Source organism: Delphinapterus leucas, chromosome 10 (genome assembly GCF_059928025.1).
Source record: "Delphinapterus leucas isolate spDelLeu-1000000601 "Yukka" chromosome 10, BTC_Dleu_Yukka2, whole genome shotgun sequence".
In the NCBI taxonomy this organism is placed as follows: Eukaryota; Metazoa; Chordata; class Mammalia; order Artiodactyla; family Monodontidae; genus Delphinapterus; species Delphinapterus leucas.
Window position 1 is genome coordinate 47912756 of NC_143138.1, and position 15304 is coordinate 47928059.

General features: G+C 40.1%; 1 protein-coding gene across 1 annotated transcript in view; it reads right to left on the reverse strand.

Annotated features, from left to right (window-relative positions):
• Positions 1-1705: 1705 nt before the first annotated feature.
• NEK10 (NIMA related kinase 10) overlaps positions 1706-15304 on the reverse strand; it is a 308999-nt gene continuing 295400 nt past the window's right edge. The window contains exon 35 of the mRNA XM_089918950.1: positions 1706-2373. Within this exon, the coding sequence (XP_089775076.1) occupies positions 2116-2373 (258 nt within the window). The 3' untranslated portion in view covers positions 1706-2115. The remainder of the gene's footprint in view (positions 2374-15304) is intronic.

Here is a 15304-nt window from a genome sequence, read left to right on the forward strand (position 1 = left end):
TCACAAAATAATACACAAGATTTATGTGCATTGCTCATGGTATAAATTGGCCAATTAAGTTAGGTGTGTGTGTGTGTGTGTGTGTGTGTGTGTAAGGATAGGTGAGGAGTGGTTCTAAACACAAACTTCCTGATAGGCAAAGAAAAGATTAAGAAACTATTCCTAATCCACAAGGCAAAAAGAGTAGATATGTGCTAGAAAAAAAACAAATTCTTAGAGGAAGGCAGAAATAGCCAGAGGAGGACAACAAAGGTCTGACCCTTGGCTATGGCTGCCAGGAGGGAATAAAATACATTTAAAATCAGAAGACAGTAATTCTTTTGAGGTTTGGTCTGAGTATGATATACCAGCACATTAACCAACCCCAGCACCACCCAAAGCAATGTTGACCAGTTTCCACTCAGGTCAATCAACACTTATCACATGGAGGCCCAGGAGCTCCCCGACACTTACTTAGGAGAGAGAAAAGAGAATGGGTTGAAGGTTAAGAGGACGCACAAGGATGTGAGTGCTGGCAGCTTGTTTTTCAAGCCCAGCTTAAAGGTGTTGCCCAAAGTGCTCCCTGGTTCTGCTGTCTTTGCTTCTGTCCAGGCTGCCATGACTGGGGACACACCTGGTCTGCTCTGGGTAGGGGCATCCAGCTTCTGGAAGAGCCTGTCAACTCCCTCTCAGGCCGCTGAGAGACTTCCACCAGAGTTCTTCACTCAGCAGGGCTGCTGTGGTAAGAAGTCTGGCCTGTGACTGACCTACCTGCCCAGGGGGATGCAAATGACTTTACTTCACTTAGTATGATAATCTCTAGATCCATACATGTTGCTGCATATGGCAAGATTTTATTCTTTTTTATGGCTAATATTCAATTATATATATATATATATACCACATCGTACTAAGTGAAGTAAGTCAGAAAGACAAATATTATATGATATCACTTATCTGTGGAATCTAAAAAATAATACAAATGAACTTATTTACAAAACAGAAACAGACTCACAGACATAGAAAACAAACCTATGGTTACCAAAGGGGAAGGGGGGGAGGGATAAATTAGGCATATGGGATTAACAGATGCACTCTACTATATATAAAATATATAAACAATAATGATTTACTGTATAGCACTGGGAACTATATTTAATATTTTTAATAACCTATAAAGGAAAAGGATCTGAAAAAGAATATATACATATATCTGGATCACTTTTCTGTACACCTGAAACTAACACAATATTATAAATCAACTATAGTTCAATTAAAAATAAATAAAAGCAAATGACTTTAGATAATTTATCTCGATCTTACAGATTTCTCAGGGATGATTTTAAATGAAGTTCCGTCTACCCAGTTTAGCTATATCCTAGGAGTCCAAGACTTAGGGAAAGTTTGATAATTAGTACATGAAGTGATTTGCCTAAATTAGGCAACTTCAAAAGCACAACAGAATTAGGCTTTTTTTTTTAGTCTGAGTAGATGGCAAGTTTTCATTTAACAGTAAAAGTTTCACATCTTTCTGCCCCACTGAGAGATATAACTATAGTTTACAGGGATTCTGATTTTGGAATTCTGTAACCTCAGAGTAGCTTAAAGATCTCTTCTGAGGTCAAAAATATCACAAGAAAAATTACATTATGCTGAGCCCCTACTACTGGCTAAGTACTTTTTATATATTTACACTGATCATTGCTATAATCCTAAGATGGTTACCATTTTACAGGCAAGAAAACTGGGGTTCAGTGAGGTCAAATAATTTGCTCAAGGTCAGCTACTAAGTGGTTGAGCTGAGATTTGAATCTAGGCATCCTGGTTTACAGAATACATACCTTTAATCCCTATGTTATATTGCCTCCCTATGAGAAATTTTTTCAAAAAAAAAAATTAAATATGTCTGATGTGGATTCTTCGGGTAAGTGTCAAATTTTCTGTTTTATTCAAGCTCTTCATTTCTCTTTTTATCCCCCTGGATGTTTTTGGGCATTTGATTTCCCATCATCACATAAAAAGAAGTAAAAGGAAATACAATTTACCCACATATATTCTGTTTGCTTATGGTATTAATAAATGATCAAGGAAGGTGTCACAAGTGTGTAAAATAAATCTCAGGGAATTTCTAAATTCCTACTGTATGTCCTTCCAACTGTCACCACAGATAATCAAAATAAACTCTATTTTCATTTTAAATTGAAGATAATCTTTTAAGGATAGCTGTTGATCCAAACAATCTATTTCTTTGTGAAAGCCAGGTTTCCTGTGTTGAAGATCATTACCTGTTGGGTTATTTGGGGATAGGCTGTTTCGACCTGATGAATGATGCAATAAATGGTAATCTGCTGTGAAAAAGTTGGGCTCAATTGGTTCTGGAGATCCCTGAGATAACTGAAACAGAAAAAGCAAAACTGCATCTTATTTTGCATTCAGAATCAAATGACATGAGACCTCTGTGTGCGTCTCTGCCCAGAAAAATTAGTGCTCTTCTATTGTCAATCCCTTGTATACAGATAAAGACCAATCTTCTTCCTTTAAAAAAAAAAGATAAATTAGATGCAGGCAAATTACAGTGAAAGCAAGTAGATAATTCCTGGTCACATGAAAATAAAAACTATATAGCTTTATGAGAACAAAATAAAACTGGATAGAAAAATAATGGCATGGGCCTGAGATATCAAAATGTTATTTTTGTCAGGTGTAGGAGGAATGAACTCCAATCATTCACCAAAACATAATTTTTAGCCCAAATCATTCTTGTTTGACCAAGGCAAACACATTTCTTAATACATTTTTCCAAATTACTTTTTTTTTTTTTTGGCGGTACGCGGGCCTCTCACTGTTATGACCTCTCCCGTTGTGGAGCACAGGCTCCAGACGTGCAGGCTCAGCAGCCATGGCTCACGGACCCAGCCGCTCTGCGCCATGTAGGATCTTCCCGGACTGGGGCACAAACCCATGTCCCCTGCATCGGCAGGCGGACTCGCAACCACTGCGCCATCAGGGAAGCCCCTAAATTACTATTAATTAATTTTAATCTCCAAACATTAATTCCCAACACTGTAAAGGAAAGAGTAATTCACTAAATGCCAGAACTTATTAAAGTTCCAATTGTTTAATGCCGTTCTATAATGATGAATTTTTTAAATGAAACTTTCAAAATCCTTTCACCTTTAATTCCAACTAACACTTGAGCTGGCCAAGTTTTTGTGCCTGTGTAAAACAATATACTTTAAAAATGTCGATACATATTAATAAACCAGAAACAAAAGGCACAATTTAGACTATTCGATAGTAGCTACCTTGGATTCACAAACTCTATTCATGAATTAAAATATATCATGGTTCAATCATTTGAGCAAATTGTTTGGCAGTTCACAAATATGCCCACCCTTTAAGCCAACAATCCCACTCTTGGATATATACACACACAAGAGAAATGAGTACTTCTGTTCATCAAAAGACATGTACAAGAATGTTTGTAGCACATTTATTCATAATAATCAAAAACTGGAAAACCCCCAAATGCCCACAGGATAGATAAATATATTGTGGTGTGCTTATCCAATGGAATTTTGCCAAACATGAAAAAGAACACACTATGGATATACACAGCAAGATGGATGAGTGTTGAGCAAAAGAAGCCAGACACAAAAGGATACACAATGTATAACTTCATTTACACATATTTTCACAACCGAGAAAAGCTAACCAATGGTGACAGAGATCAGGACAATGATTACATTGTAACAGGTAGTAGAGTTTGACCAGGAAAAGGCAGGCAGGAGCCTTCTCCTGGGCTGGAAGTGTTCTATATATCAATGTGGGTGGTGGTCACATGGGTGAATATATATGTAAAAGTTCATGGAGCTGTATATGTACTTCACTGTATACATTATGCATTTTATACATTAATATAAACATTTTATATTAGCAATTGATAATTATTCCATCAATATGCTTTGGATACTATAAATAAAAATCATTTTTGAGTTTTCCAGTCTTCATATTGCCAACGAATGCTACACATTAGAAAAAAGATATGAATCATCCTTTTATATTCTTGAAAATTTATTTTTCTTACTTTAGTGACAACTGATAAAATTAATAACCCATCTGTAAAATGACAAGATTGTAAGACTGTAATAGTGTAATGCAGGAAGATTTTATTCACTTAATAACTTTCTCATCAGTGCTATTAGGAGGCAATGCAGATAGCCTTAAGCATTCTGTAGCTCTAATATCTAAGGTAGTAGATTATTCCAACTGAACGTCTTAATATGTCTTGTAATGCTGAAAATGATTTCCTGGTATTACCTTCCAAGTGACTTCAGATGGATTTTTTTTTTCATATGGTTGAGCATAGGAGTAATTTGGCTGCCTGAAATGTTCATCCCAATTATTTCTTAGAAAGCTTATTTAAGTCAACTTAATTATTAAGTGAACACCTTGGAATCCTAAAGATTTCACAGACAGGAAGATGCACAGTACCATATGTGAACTGTTACATGGAGAGGTCAAAAGAGTCATTTTAAGATGACAGGACAAGTTCTTTTCATTGATTCAAACCTTGAAGAGAGGAGTGTTTGATGTTTCCAGAGCCTGTGTCACACTAGCAGTCTTCTAGTCTAAGAACTGTGAATTCTCAGAGGGATGGGACCATGGAAGAAGCCAAGGACTAAAATATTTAGTCTTGTGTTTGAGACCCAGATACATTTATTTTTATCCTAGGAAATTTCCAGAACTTTGTTTTGCAGTTCAGTTTTTTGATGTATACTATATTCTTTCAGCAAATCTTTTTTGCCCCTTACTATGTGACCTGAGCAGGTTTTGTAAATCAGAAATGTAAACCTTTCAATCCACATACACTGATGATCTGCCTAGCTTATTAGCACCATGCTGGGCACCATGGAGGACACAGAAATGATCTGGCCTCCATGAGACTTGCAAATTGACTGGAAAAATAGGCTAATGTATATAAAACAAGAGGGCAATGCATTAAATAATGAAGTGTGAAATGAGACGGTGAGATCTAAGCTTACACAAAAAAGGATGCTTCATGAAGATCAGCATGGTTTTCAGAAGCTCTGTAGAAGAAACACTAGAGCTGAAACTGGAATTGGGTGGGATGCAAGGAAGTCAAGTGAACATTCCAGGTGAGAGGAACTTGAGGGCAAAGGCTGGGTATTGCATATTAATGGCAAAGTGATAAAGGGCTATGACATTAGTCCATGTTATAGAGGCTTGGGGATTTAGGTTGAAGAGAGGAACACAAGTGTTATTTATTAATTCAGGGAGTATTTTTTATTCAAAAACATTTTTTAATTTAAAATTTTAAAAAATTTAAATATTTTTTAGCCACACTACACGGCATGTGGGATCTTAGCTCCCTGACCAGGGATCAAACCCATGGCCCCTGCATTGGAAGCACAGAGTCTTAACCACTGGACCACCAGGGAAGTTCCCAGGGAGTATTCTTTTTTAAAAAACAGCAGGTTCTTTTTAGTTATCCATTTTATACATATTAGTGTATATATGTCAATCCCAATGTCCCAATTCATCACAAAACACCCCCGCCCACGTTCCCCCCTTGGTGTCCATACTTTTCTTCTTTACATGTGTCTCAATTTCTGCCCTGTAAACCAGTTCATCTGTACCGTTTTTCTAAGTTCCGCATATATGCATGAACATACGATATTTGTTTTTCTCTTTCTGACTTGCTTCACTCTGTATGACAGTTGCTAGATCCATCCACGTCTCTACAAATGACTCAGTTTCATTCCTTTTTATGGCTGAGGAATATTCCATTGTATATATGTACCACATCTTCTTTATCCATTCGTCTGTTGATGGGAATTTAGGTTGCTTCCATGTCCTGGCTATTGTAAATAGTGCTGCAATGAACATTGGGGTGTATGTATCTTTTTGAATTATACTTTTCTCTGGGTATATGCCCAGTAGTGGGATTGCTGTGTCATATGGTAGTTCTATTTTTAGTTTCTTAAGGAACTTCCATACTGTTCTCCATAGTGGCTGTATCAATTTACATTCCCACCAACAGTGCAAGAGGGTCCTTTTTCTCCACACCCTCTCCAGCATTTGTTGTTTGTAGATTTTCTGATGATGCCCATTCTAACTGGTGTGAGGTGATACCTCATTGTAGTTTTGATTTGCATTTCTCTAATAATTAGTGATGTTGAGCAGCTTTTTATGTGCCTTTTGGCATCTGTGTGTCTTCTTTGGAGAAATGTCTATTTAGGTCTTCTGCCCATTTTTGGATTGGGTTGTCTGTTTCTTTAATATCGAGCTGCATGAGCTGTTTATATATTTTGGAGATTAATCCTTTGTCAGTTGATTCATTTGCAAATATTTTCTCCCATTCTGAGGGTTGTCTTTTCATCTTGTTTGTAGTTTCCTTTGCTTTGCAAAAGCTTTGAAGTTTCATTAGGTCCCATTTGTTTATTTTTGTTTTTATCTCCATTACTCTACAAGGTGGATCAAAAAAGATCTTGCTCTGATTTATGTCAAAGCGTGTTCTTCCTATATTTTCCTCTAAGAGTTTTATAGTGTTCGGTCTTACATTTAGGTCTCTAATCCTTTTTGAGTTTATTTTTGTGTATGGTGTTAGGCAGTGTTCTAATTTCATTCTTTTACATGTAGCTTCCCAGTTTTCCCAGCACCACTTATTGAAGAGGCTCTCTTTTCTCCACTGTATATTCTTGCCTCCTTTAACAAAGACAAGGTGACCATAGGTGCGAGGGTTTATCTCTGGGCTGTCTATCCTGTTCCATCGATCTATATTTCTGTTTTTGTGCCAATACCATACTGTCTTGTTTACTGTAGCTTTGTAGTATACTCTGAAGTCAAGGAGCCTGATTCTTCCAGCTCCATTTTTCTTTTTGAAAATTGTTTTGGCTATTCAGGGTGTTTTGTGATTCCACACAAATTGTGAACTTTTTTGTTCTAGTTTTGTGAAAAAGGCCATTGGTATTTTGACAGGGATTGCATTGAATCTGTAATATGCCTTGGGTGGTAGAGTCATTTTCACAATGTTGATTCCTCCAATCCAAGAACGTGGTATATCTCTCCATCTGTTGGTATTATCTTTAATTTCTTTCATCAGTGTCTTATAGTTTTCTGCATACAGGTCTTTTGTCTCCCTAGGTAGGTTTATTCCTAGGTATTTTATTCTTTTTGTTGCAATGGTAAATGGGAATGTTTCCTTAATTTCTCTTTCAGATTTTTCATCATTAGTGTGTAGGAATGCAAGAGATTTCTGTACATTAATTTTGTACCCTGCAACTTTACCAAATTCATTGATTAGCTCTAGCAGTTTTCTGGTGGCATCTTTAGGATTCTCCATGTATAGTATCATGTCATCTGCAAACAGTGACAGCTTTACTTCTTTTCCAATTTGGATTCCTTTTATTTCCTTTTCTTCTCTGATTGCCATGGCTAGGACTTCCAAACCTATGTTGAATAATAGTGGTGAGAGTGGACATCCTTGTCTTGTTCCTGCTCTTAGAGGAAATGCTTTCAGTTTTTCACCATTGAGAATGATGTTTGCTGTGGGTTTGTCGTACATGGACTTTATTATGTTGAGGTAGGTTCCCTCTATGCCCACTTTCCAAGAGTTTTTATCATAAATGGGTGCTGAATTTTGTCAAAGGCTTTTTCTGTATCTATTGAGATGATCATATCGTTTTTCTTCTTCAATTTGTTAATATGGTGTATCACATTGATTTGTGTATATTGAAGAATCCTTGCATCCCTGGGATAAAAGCCACTTGATCAAGGTGTATGATCCTTTTAATGTGTTGTTGGATTCTGTTTGCTAGTATATTGTTGAGGATTTTTGCATCTATATTCATTAGTGATATTGGTCTGTAATTTTCTTTTTTTGTAGTATCTTTGTCTGGTTGTGGTATCAGGGTGATGGTGGCCTCATAGAATGAGTTTGGGAGTGTTCCTTCGTCTGCAATTTTTTGGAAGGGTTTGAGAAGTATGGGTGTTAGTTCTTCTCTAAATGCTTGATAGAATTCACCTGTGAAGCCTGGTCCTGGACTTTTGTTTGTTGGAGGATTTTTAATCACAGTTTCAATTTCATTACTTGTGATTGGTCTGTTCATATTTTCTGTTTCTTCCTGGCTCAGTCTTGGAAGGTTATACCTAAGAATTTGTCCATTTCTTCCAGGTTGTCCATTTTATTGGCATAGAATTGCTTGTAGTTGTTTCTTAGGATGGTTTGTATTTCTGCAGTGTCTGTTGTAACTTCTCCTTTTTCATTTCTAATTTTATTGATTTGAGGCCTCTCCCTCTTTTTCTTGTTGAGTCTGGCTAATGGTTTATCAATTTTGTTTATCTTCTCAAAGAACCAGCTTTTAGTTTTGTTGATTTCTATTTCATTTATTTCTGCTCTGTTCTTTATGATCTCTTTCCTTCTACTAAGTTTGGGTTTTGTTTGTTCTTTCTCTAGTTCCTTTAGGTGTAAAGTTAGGTTGTTTATTTGAGATATTTGTTGTTTCTTGAGGTAGGCTTGTATTGCTATATACTTCCCTCTTAGAACTGCTTTTGCTGCATCCCATTGGTTTTGGATCATTGTGTTTTCATTGCCATTTTTCTCTAGGAATGTTTTGATTTCCTCTTTGATATCTTCAGTAATCTCTTGGTTATTTAGTAACATATTGTTTAGCCTCCATGTGTTTGTATTTTTTACGTTTTTTTCCCTGTAGTTGATTTCTAATCTCATAGTGTTGTCGTCAGAAAAGATGCTTGACATGATTTTAATTTTCTTAAATTTACTGAGGCTTGATTTGTGACCCAAGGTGTGATCTATCCTGGAGAATGTTCCACGTGCACTTGAGGAAAAAGTGTAATCTGTTTTTTAATGTAATGTCCTATAAATATCAATTAAATCTATCTGGTCTATTGTGTAATTTAAAGCTTGTGTTTCCTTATTTTTTTATTTTTATTTTTTTGCGGTACACGGGCCTCTCACTGTTGTGGCCTCTCCCATTGCGGAGCACAGGCTCTGGATGCACAGGCTCAGCGGCCATGGCTCACAGGCCCAGCCGCTCCACGGCACGTGGGATCTTCCCAGACCAGGGCACGAACCTGCATCCCCTGCATTGGCAGGTGGTCTCTCAACCACTGCACCACCAGGGAAGCTTGTGTTTCCTTATTAATTTTCTGTTTGGATGATCTGTGCATTGGTGTAAGTGAGGTGTTAAAGTCCACCACTATTATTGTGTTACTATCGATTTCCTCTTTTATAGCTGTTAGCAGTTGCCTTATGTATTGAGGTGTTCCGCTGTTGGGTGCATATATATTTATAATTGGTATATCTTCTTCTTGGATTGATCCCTTGGTCATTATGTAGTGTCCTTCCTTGTCTCTTGTAACATTCATTATTTTAAAGTCTATTTTATCTGATATGAGTATTGCTACTCCAGCATTCTTTTGCTTTCCATTTGCATGAAATATCTTTTTCCACCCCCTCACTTTCAGTCTGTATGTATCCCTATGTCTGAAGTGGGTCTCCTGTAGACAGCATATATATGGGTCTTGTTTTCGTACCCATTCAGCAAGCCTGTGTCTTTTCGTTGGAGCCTGTAATCTGTTCACATTTAAGGTAATTATCTATATGTATGTTCCTATTACCATTTTTTGTTTGTTTTGCAGTACGCGGGCCTCTCACTGTTGTGGCCTCTCCTGTTGTGGAGCACAGGCTCCGGACGCGCAGGCTTAGTGGCCATGGCTCACGGGCCCAGCCACTCTGCGGCATGTGGGATCTTCCTGGACCAGGGCATGAACCTGTGTCCCCTGCATCAGCAGGTGGACTCTCAACCACTGCACCACCAGAGAAGCCCCCATTACAATTTTGTTCATTGGTTTGGGTTTGTTTTTGTAGGTCCTTTTCTTCTCTGTGTTTCCCACTTAGAGAATTTCCTTTAGCATTTGTTGTAGAGCTGGTTTGGTGGTGCTGAATTCTCTTAGCTTTTGCTTGTCTGTAAAGCTTTTGTTTTCTCCATTGAATCTGAATGAGATCCTTGCCAGGTAGAGTAATCTTAGTTGTATGTTCTTCCTTTTCATCACTTTAAAATGTCATGCCACTCCCTTCTGGCTTGTAGAGTTTCTGCTGAGAAATCAGCTGTTAACCTTATGGGAGTTCCCTATTATGTTGTCATTTTTCCCTTGCTGCTTTCAATAATTTTTCTGTGTCTTTAATTTTTTCCAATTTGATTACTATGTGTCTCAGTGTGTTTCTCCCTTGGTTTATCCTGTATGGGACTCTCTTCACTCCCTGGACTTGGGTGGCTATTTCTTTACCCATGTTAGGGAAGTTTTTGACTATAATCTCTTCAAAGATTTCCTCGGGTCCTTTCTCTCTCTCTTCTCCTTCTGGAACCCATATAATGCAAATGTTGTTGCATTTAAAGTTGTCCCAGAGGTCTCTTAGGCTGTCTTCATTTCTTTTCATTCTTTTTTTGTTTATTCTGTTCTGCAGCAGTGAATTCCACCATTCTGTCTTCCAGGTCACTTATCCATTCTTCTGCCTCAGTTATTCTGCTATTGATTCCTTCTAGTGTAGTTTTCATTTCAGTTATTGTATTGTTCATCTCTGTTTGTTTGTTCTTTAATTCTTCTTGGTCATTGTCAAACATTTCTTGCATCTTCTCGATCTTTGCCTCCATTCTTTTTCCAAGGTCCTGGATCATCTTCACTATCATTATTCTGAATTCTTTTTCTGGAAGGTTGCCTATCTCCACTTCATTTAGTTGTTTTTCTGGGGTTTTACCTTGTTCCTGCATCTGGTACATAGCCTTCTGCCTTTTCATCTTGTCTCTCTTTCTGTGAATGTGGTTTTTGTTCTACAGGCTGCAGGATTGTAGTTCTTCTTGCTTCTGCTCTCTGCCTCTGGTGGACGAGGCTATCTTTGAGGCTTCAGCAAGTTTCCTGAGGGAGGGACTGGTGGTGGGTAGAGCTGGCTGTTGCTCTGGTGGGCAGAGCTCAGTAAAACTTTACTGAGAAGCGGATGCTTCTCTGCTGGTGGGTGGGGCTGGGTTCCCTCCCTGTTAGTTGTTTGGCCTGAGGTGACCCAACACTGGAGCCTACCTGGGCTCTTTGGTGGGGCTAATGGCAGACTCTGGGAGGGTTCATGCCAAGGAGTACTTCCCAGAACTTCTGCCACCATTGTCCTTGTCTTCACAGTGAGACACAGCCACCTCCCGCCTCTGCAGGAGACCCTCCAACACTAGCAGGTAGGTCTGTTCAGTCTCCTATGGGGTCACTGCCCCTTCCCCTGGGTCTCAATGTGCACACTACTTTGTTTGTGCCCTCCAAGAGTGGAGTCTCTGTTTCCCCCAGTCCTGTTGAAGTCCTGCAATCAAATCCCACTAGGCTTCAAATTCTGATTCTCTAGGAATTCTTCCTCCCATTGCAGAGCTCCCAGGTTGGGAAGCCTGACGTGGGCCTCAGAACCTTCACTCCAGTGGGTGGATTTCTGTGGTATAAGTGTTCTCCAGTTTGTGAGTCACCCACCCAGCAGTTATGGGATTTGATTTTATTATGATTGTGCCCCTCCTACCATCTCACTCTGGCTTCTCCTTTGTCTTTGGATGAGGCATATCTTTTTTGGTGAGTTCCAGTGTCTTCCTGTCAATGACTGTTCAGTACTTAGTTGTGATTTCAGTGCTCTCTCAAGAGGGAGTGAGAGCACATCCTTCTTCTCCACCATCTTGAACTGCAGCTCCCTAGGAGTATTTTTAAAATCAACTATTGTGTGCCATGCACAGATCCAAACAATGAAAACAATCAATGGTAGCTAAATATTGTATTCTTGGAGCTTACTGTCTAATTAGGGAGAATTATGTCTGTGAAATATCCACTTGTATATTTGCAAAATTGTAAATATGCTGAAAGCATTGAAGGCAAGGCCTGTGGTTCTAAGAGGTAACAGACAGATTTAACTTAGGGAAGGCTTTCCTGAGAAAATGATGCTTATGCTGAGAGCCAAAATAAAGGGTCAGAGTGAGTAAAGGATGGAGTGGGAAGAATATTATAGGCAGAGGAAAGAGCATGTGCAGACTTCGGAGGAAGCAGCATGGTAGATGGGCACTGTAGTCAGTGTGGAGACAGCAAAGGGCAAGAGTGGTATGAGGTGAGGGCAGAGAGAGAGGCAGGGCTTGGACCAAACAGGACTGTGAACACCATTGGTGGGGATTTTGACATTTCATACTAAGAGCCCCCTGGACAATGTTCTGTGGTGTGTGTGTGTGTGTGTGTGTGTGACATGATCAGATTTCTGTTTTGAAGAGATCACTCTGGAAGCAATATATGTAACAATTTGGGTGGGGCAGGGACTTCAGGGTGAACATAGGCAGATCATGAGGAGGCTCCTGCAAATAACGGAGGCCTAGGCAGTGGGACTTGGAGTTAGATGGTGAGGCAGGAAACTGGACATAAGTGTTTAGGGACACTGGAAAAAGTCTGGCAAAATGAATTGGAGAACAAGTAGATCAGCACGAAGTGTGACACTAGTGCAAGAGAGGGGTGCTAAGAGCTTGGACTAGGTGGAAACCAAAAGGAAGGAATAGCTATGGAAGACCAAATATTCCCACTTAATAACAATGATAGCACCTATGCCATTGATTGAGTACTTACTACATTCTAGATACATTTGATATTCTATTTTGTTCTTACAACTACTTTGTAAGGTAGGCATTACCCCCATTTTACAGATGAGGAATCTGAGAAGTAAAGTAATTTGCTCAAGGAGCATAGCTAGTAAGTGGTAGAACCAGGGCTAGAACCCAGGGCTATAACATCAAAGGCCAACCAAAACCACCTACACTATGAATATTCCCCAGGTGTTAATGACTTAGGAGATGCAAAAGATAAAGTGGAGCAGTTGAAAGTGACCACAAGGTTTAAAGACTGAGCAGAATGATAATGGATGCTTCCAATGATATTCGATGTGGACAAAGGAAGGAAGCGGGTGGTGAGTTCAATTCTGGACATACCAGATGACAAAGTAAATGTTCATCCAGTGGGTGGAAATATGCGTGATACAACAGAATCTTTCAAAGCAGTGGCCTCTCAGGCTGGCTGAAACTGTGAGGTGGCTCAGCAGTCCCAGACCGGCACTGTGGGGCCCTCTCTTGGCTCATGAGCTAAGAGGTGTACCTCCCATCTTTGGCATGTATGTTCTGTTTGGAAGAATGTGTAAGAAAATTCCTTCTGAACTGACATAAAAGGGCTCTTCTGGGGACTCCAATCGAGATGGTGGAATAGGAAGTGGATCTCACCTCCTCCCACAAATACGTCAAAAATACATCTATATGTAGAACAACTCTCACAGAATACCTACTGAATGCTGACAGAAGGTCTCAGACAGCCAAAATTGCAAGAGAGATCACCACATAACCAAGTAGGACAAAAGAAAAAAAATAAAGGAAGTGAGACAGGACCGGCACCCCTGGGAGGGAGCTGTGAAAGAGGAAAGGTTCCCTCACCCTGGGAAACCCCTTCACCAGTGGGGAGATCACTCAGGACAGAAAGGGAGCTCCAGAAGCTCAGAAGAGAGAGTAGCAGCTGGCTTGAAACAGGCAGAACAGCAAGAGACCAGCACAGAGGGTCTGCACCTCCTCCCTGCTCTCCCCAGCCTGAGACGTGCATCTGCTGCTGTGGGCAGGGGCTGGGTGCTGAATCTCGGGATTCAGAACACAGACACAGGGAGAGGACTGGGGCTGGCTGTGCAGGGACAGCCTAAAGGGGCAGGACCATGCTTTGGGCCACAACCAGGGGTATGTGGAGGAAGGAGACCAGGTCTGCCATAGAAGTGAATTGTTGTTAACAGGTGCAGGAAGGGAGGGACAGGGACCATAATAGCAGCCTCTTTCTCAGCATGATCACAGCTGGTTCAGTGCCACCTCTATGACTTCTGGGAGCACACAAGCACCAACAGGCTGCCCACATTCAGAGGTGAGGCTGAAATCAGAGTTCATCCCCAGGAGTTGTGCAACTTAGGAAGCAGGGCTGAAATTTGAGCCCTCTCCCTGTGGCTGTGCCATCTGCAGATTTATGCCACTGCCACCAGCTTTGTAAACTCAGTGCCTGCAGGACATCCAAGTGGACAACGGGTGCTCCCGTGGCTGGAGCAAGTCCAGCATTAGCAGCTGTCAGCTTTGCAGGTGCGTGCACAAGGAGGCAGGGCCAGAGTCTGGGCTGCTTCCATATCTCCTACAGTGGGTACAAGTGCATGACTACTGTGGTCTTTGTACCTGACTTCAGTGGATTGGTGCCTATGGATCTGCACTGGTGACTTTGTGAACACAGTGCCTGAGGGACACTGGGGCCAATTGCATTCCCACAGTTAAGGCAGGGCAGAGGGCAGTGCCAGCAACAGTATACTTTGTGAGCTCACACAACGGGTGACAGGCAACACCACTGAGCACACTCCTGGGTGGACAGCTCCTGCTGAAGAATACTCAGTGGCTCCTCTCCTAGTGTGAGGGCTTCAATCTTGCCTCCCTCATGCTGCAGTCAGAAATGGATATGGGGGCTTCTACTCCAAACACTAGAAAGTAGACCCTGTCCCTGACAGAATTGTGACAACCACAGAGCAAAGAGGAGGGCCCACTCATATCTAGTGCAGACTCTGGTCATCAAAACACCAGTCACACCCACTATCAAAGGGATAACAGCCAGTACACACTGGGGAAAGACCCAGCAGGCATCCATACTAAAAGCAGCACTTGCACCAAAAATATTAAACCCACGCAGGCTACACAGGAACTCTCCCACATAAAAACAGCTCTCCAAGACCACAGTAGATAACTCTTTCTCCTAAACTCATAGAGTCAGAGAAATACAAGTAAAATGAAGAAACAGAGAAATCACTCCCAATTAAAAGATCAAGAGAATTCACCTGAATGTACAAATAATGAAACAGACTTCTTCAGTCTAATAGACTCTGAGTTCAAAATGGAGGTAATAAAAATACTGAAGGGATTAAGAAAGTCTATCAATAGAAAGGCAGATTACTATAAAAAGGAACCAGAAACTATAAAGAGGAACCAAGAAAAATTATAAAACTCATTTGCTGAGATGAAAACTGAGCTAAAGGCAATAAATGGAAAATTGAATAACACAGAAGAACAAATAAGTGATCTGGAAGATAGAATAATGGAAATCACCAAATCTGAAAGCAGAAAGAAAGACAAATGAAAAAAAATGAAAGCAATATACAAGACCTATGGGATAATATGAAGCATGCCAATCTACACATAATAGGGATCCCAGAAGGAGAGGAAAGAAAAAA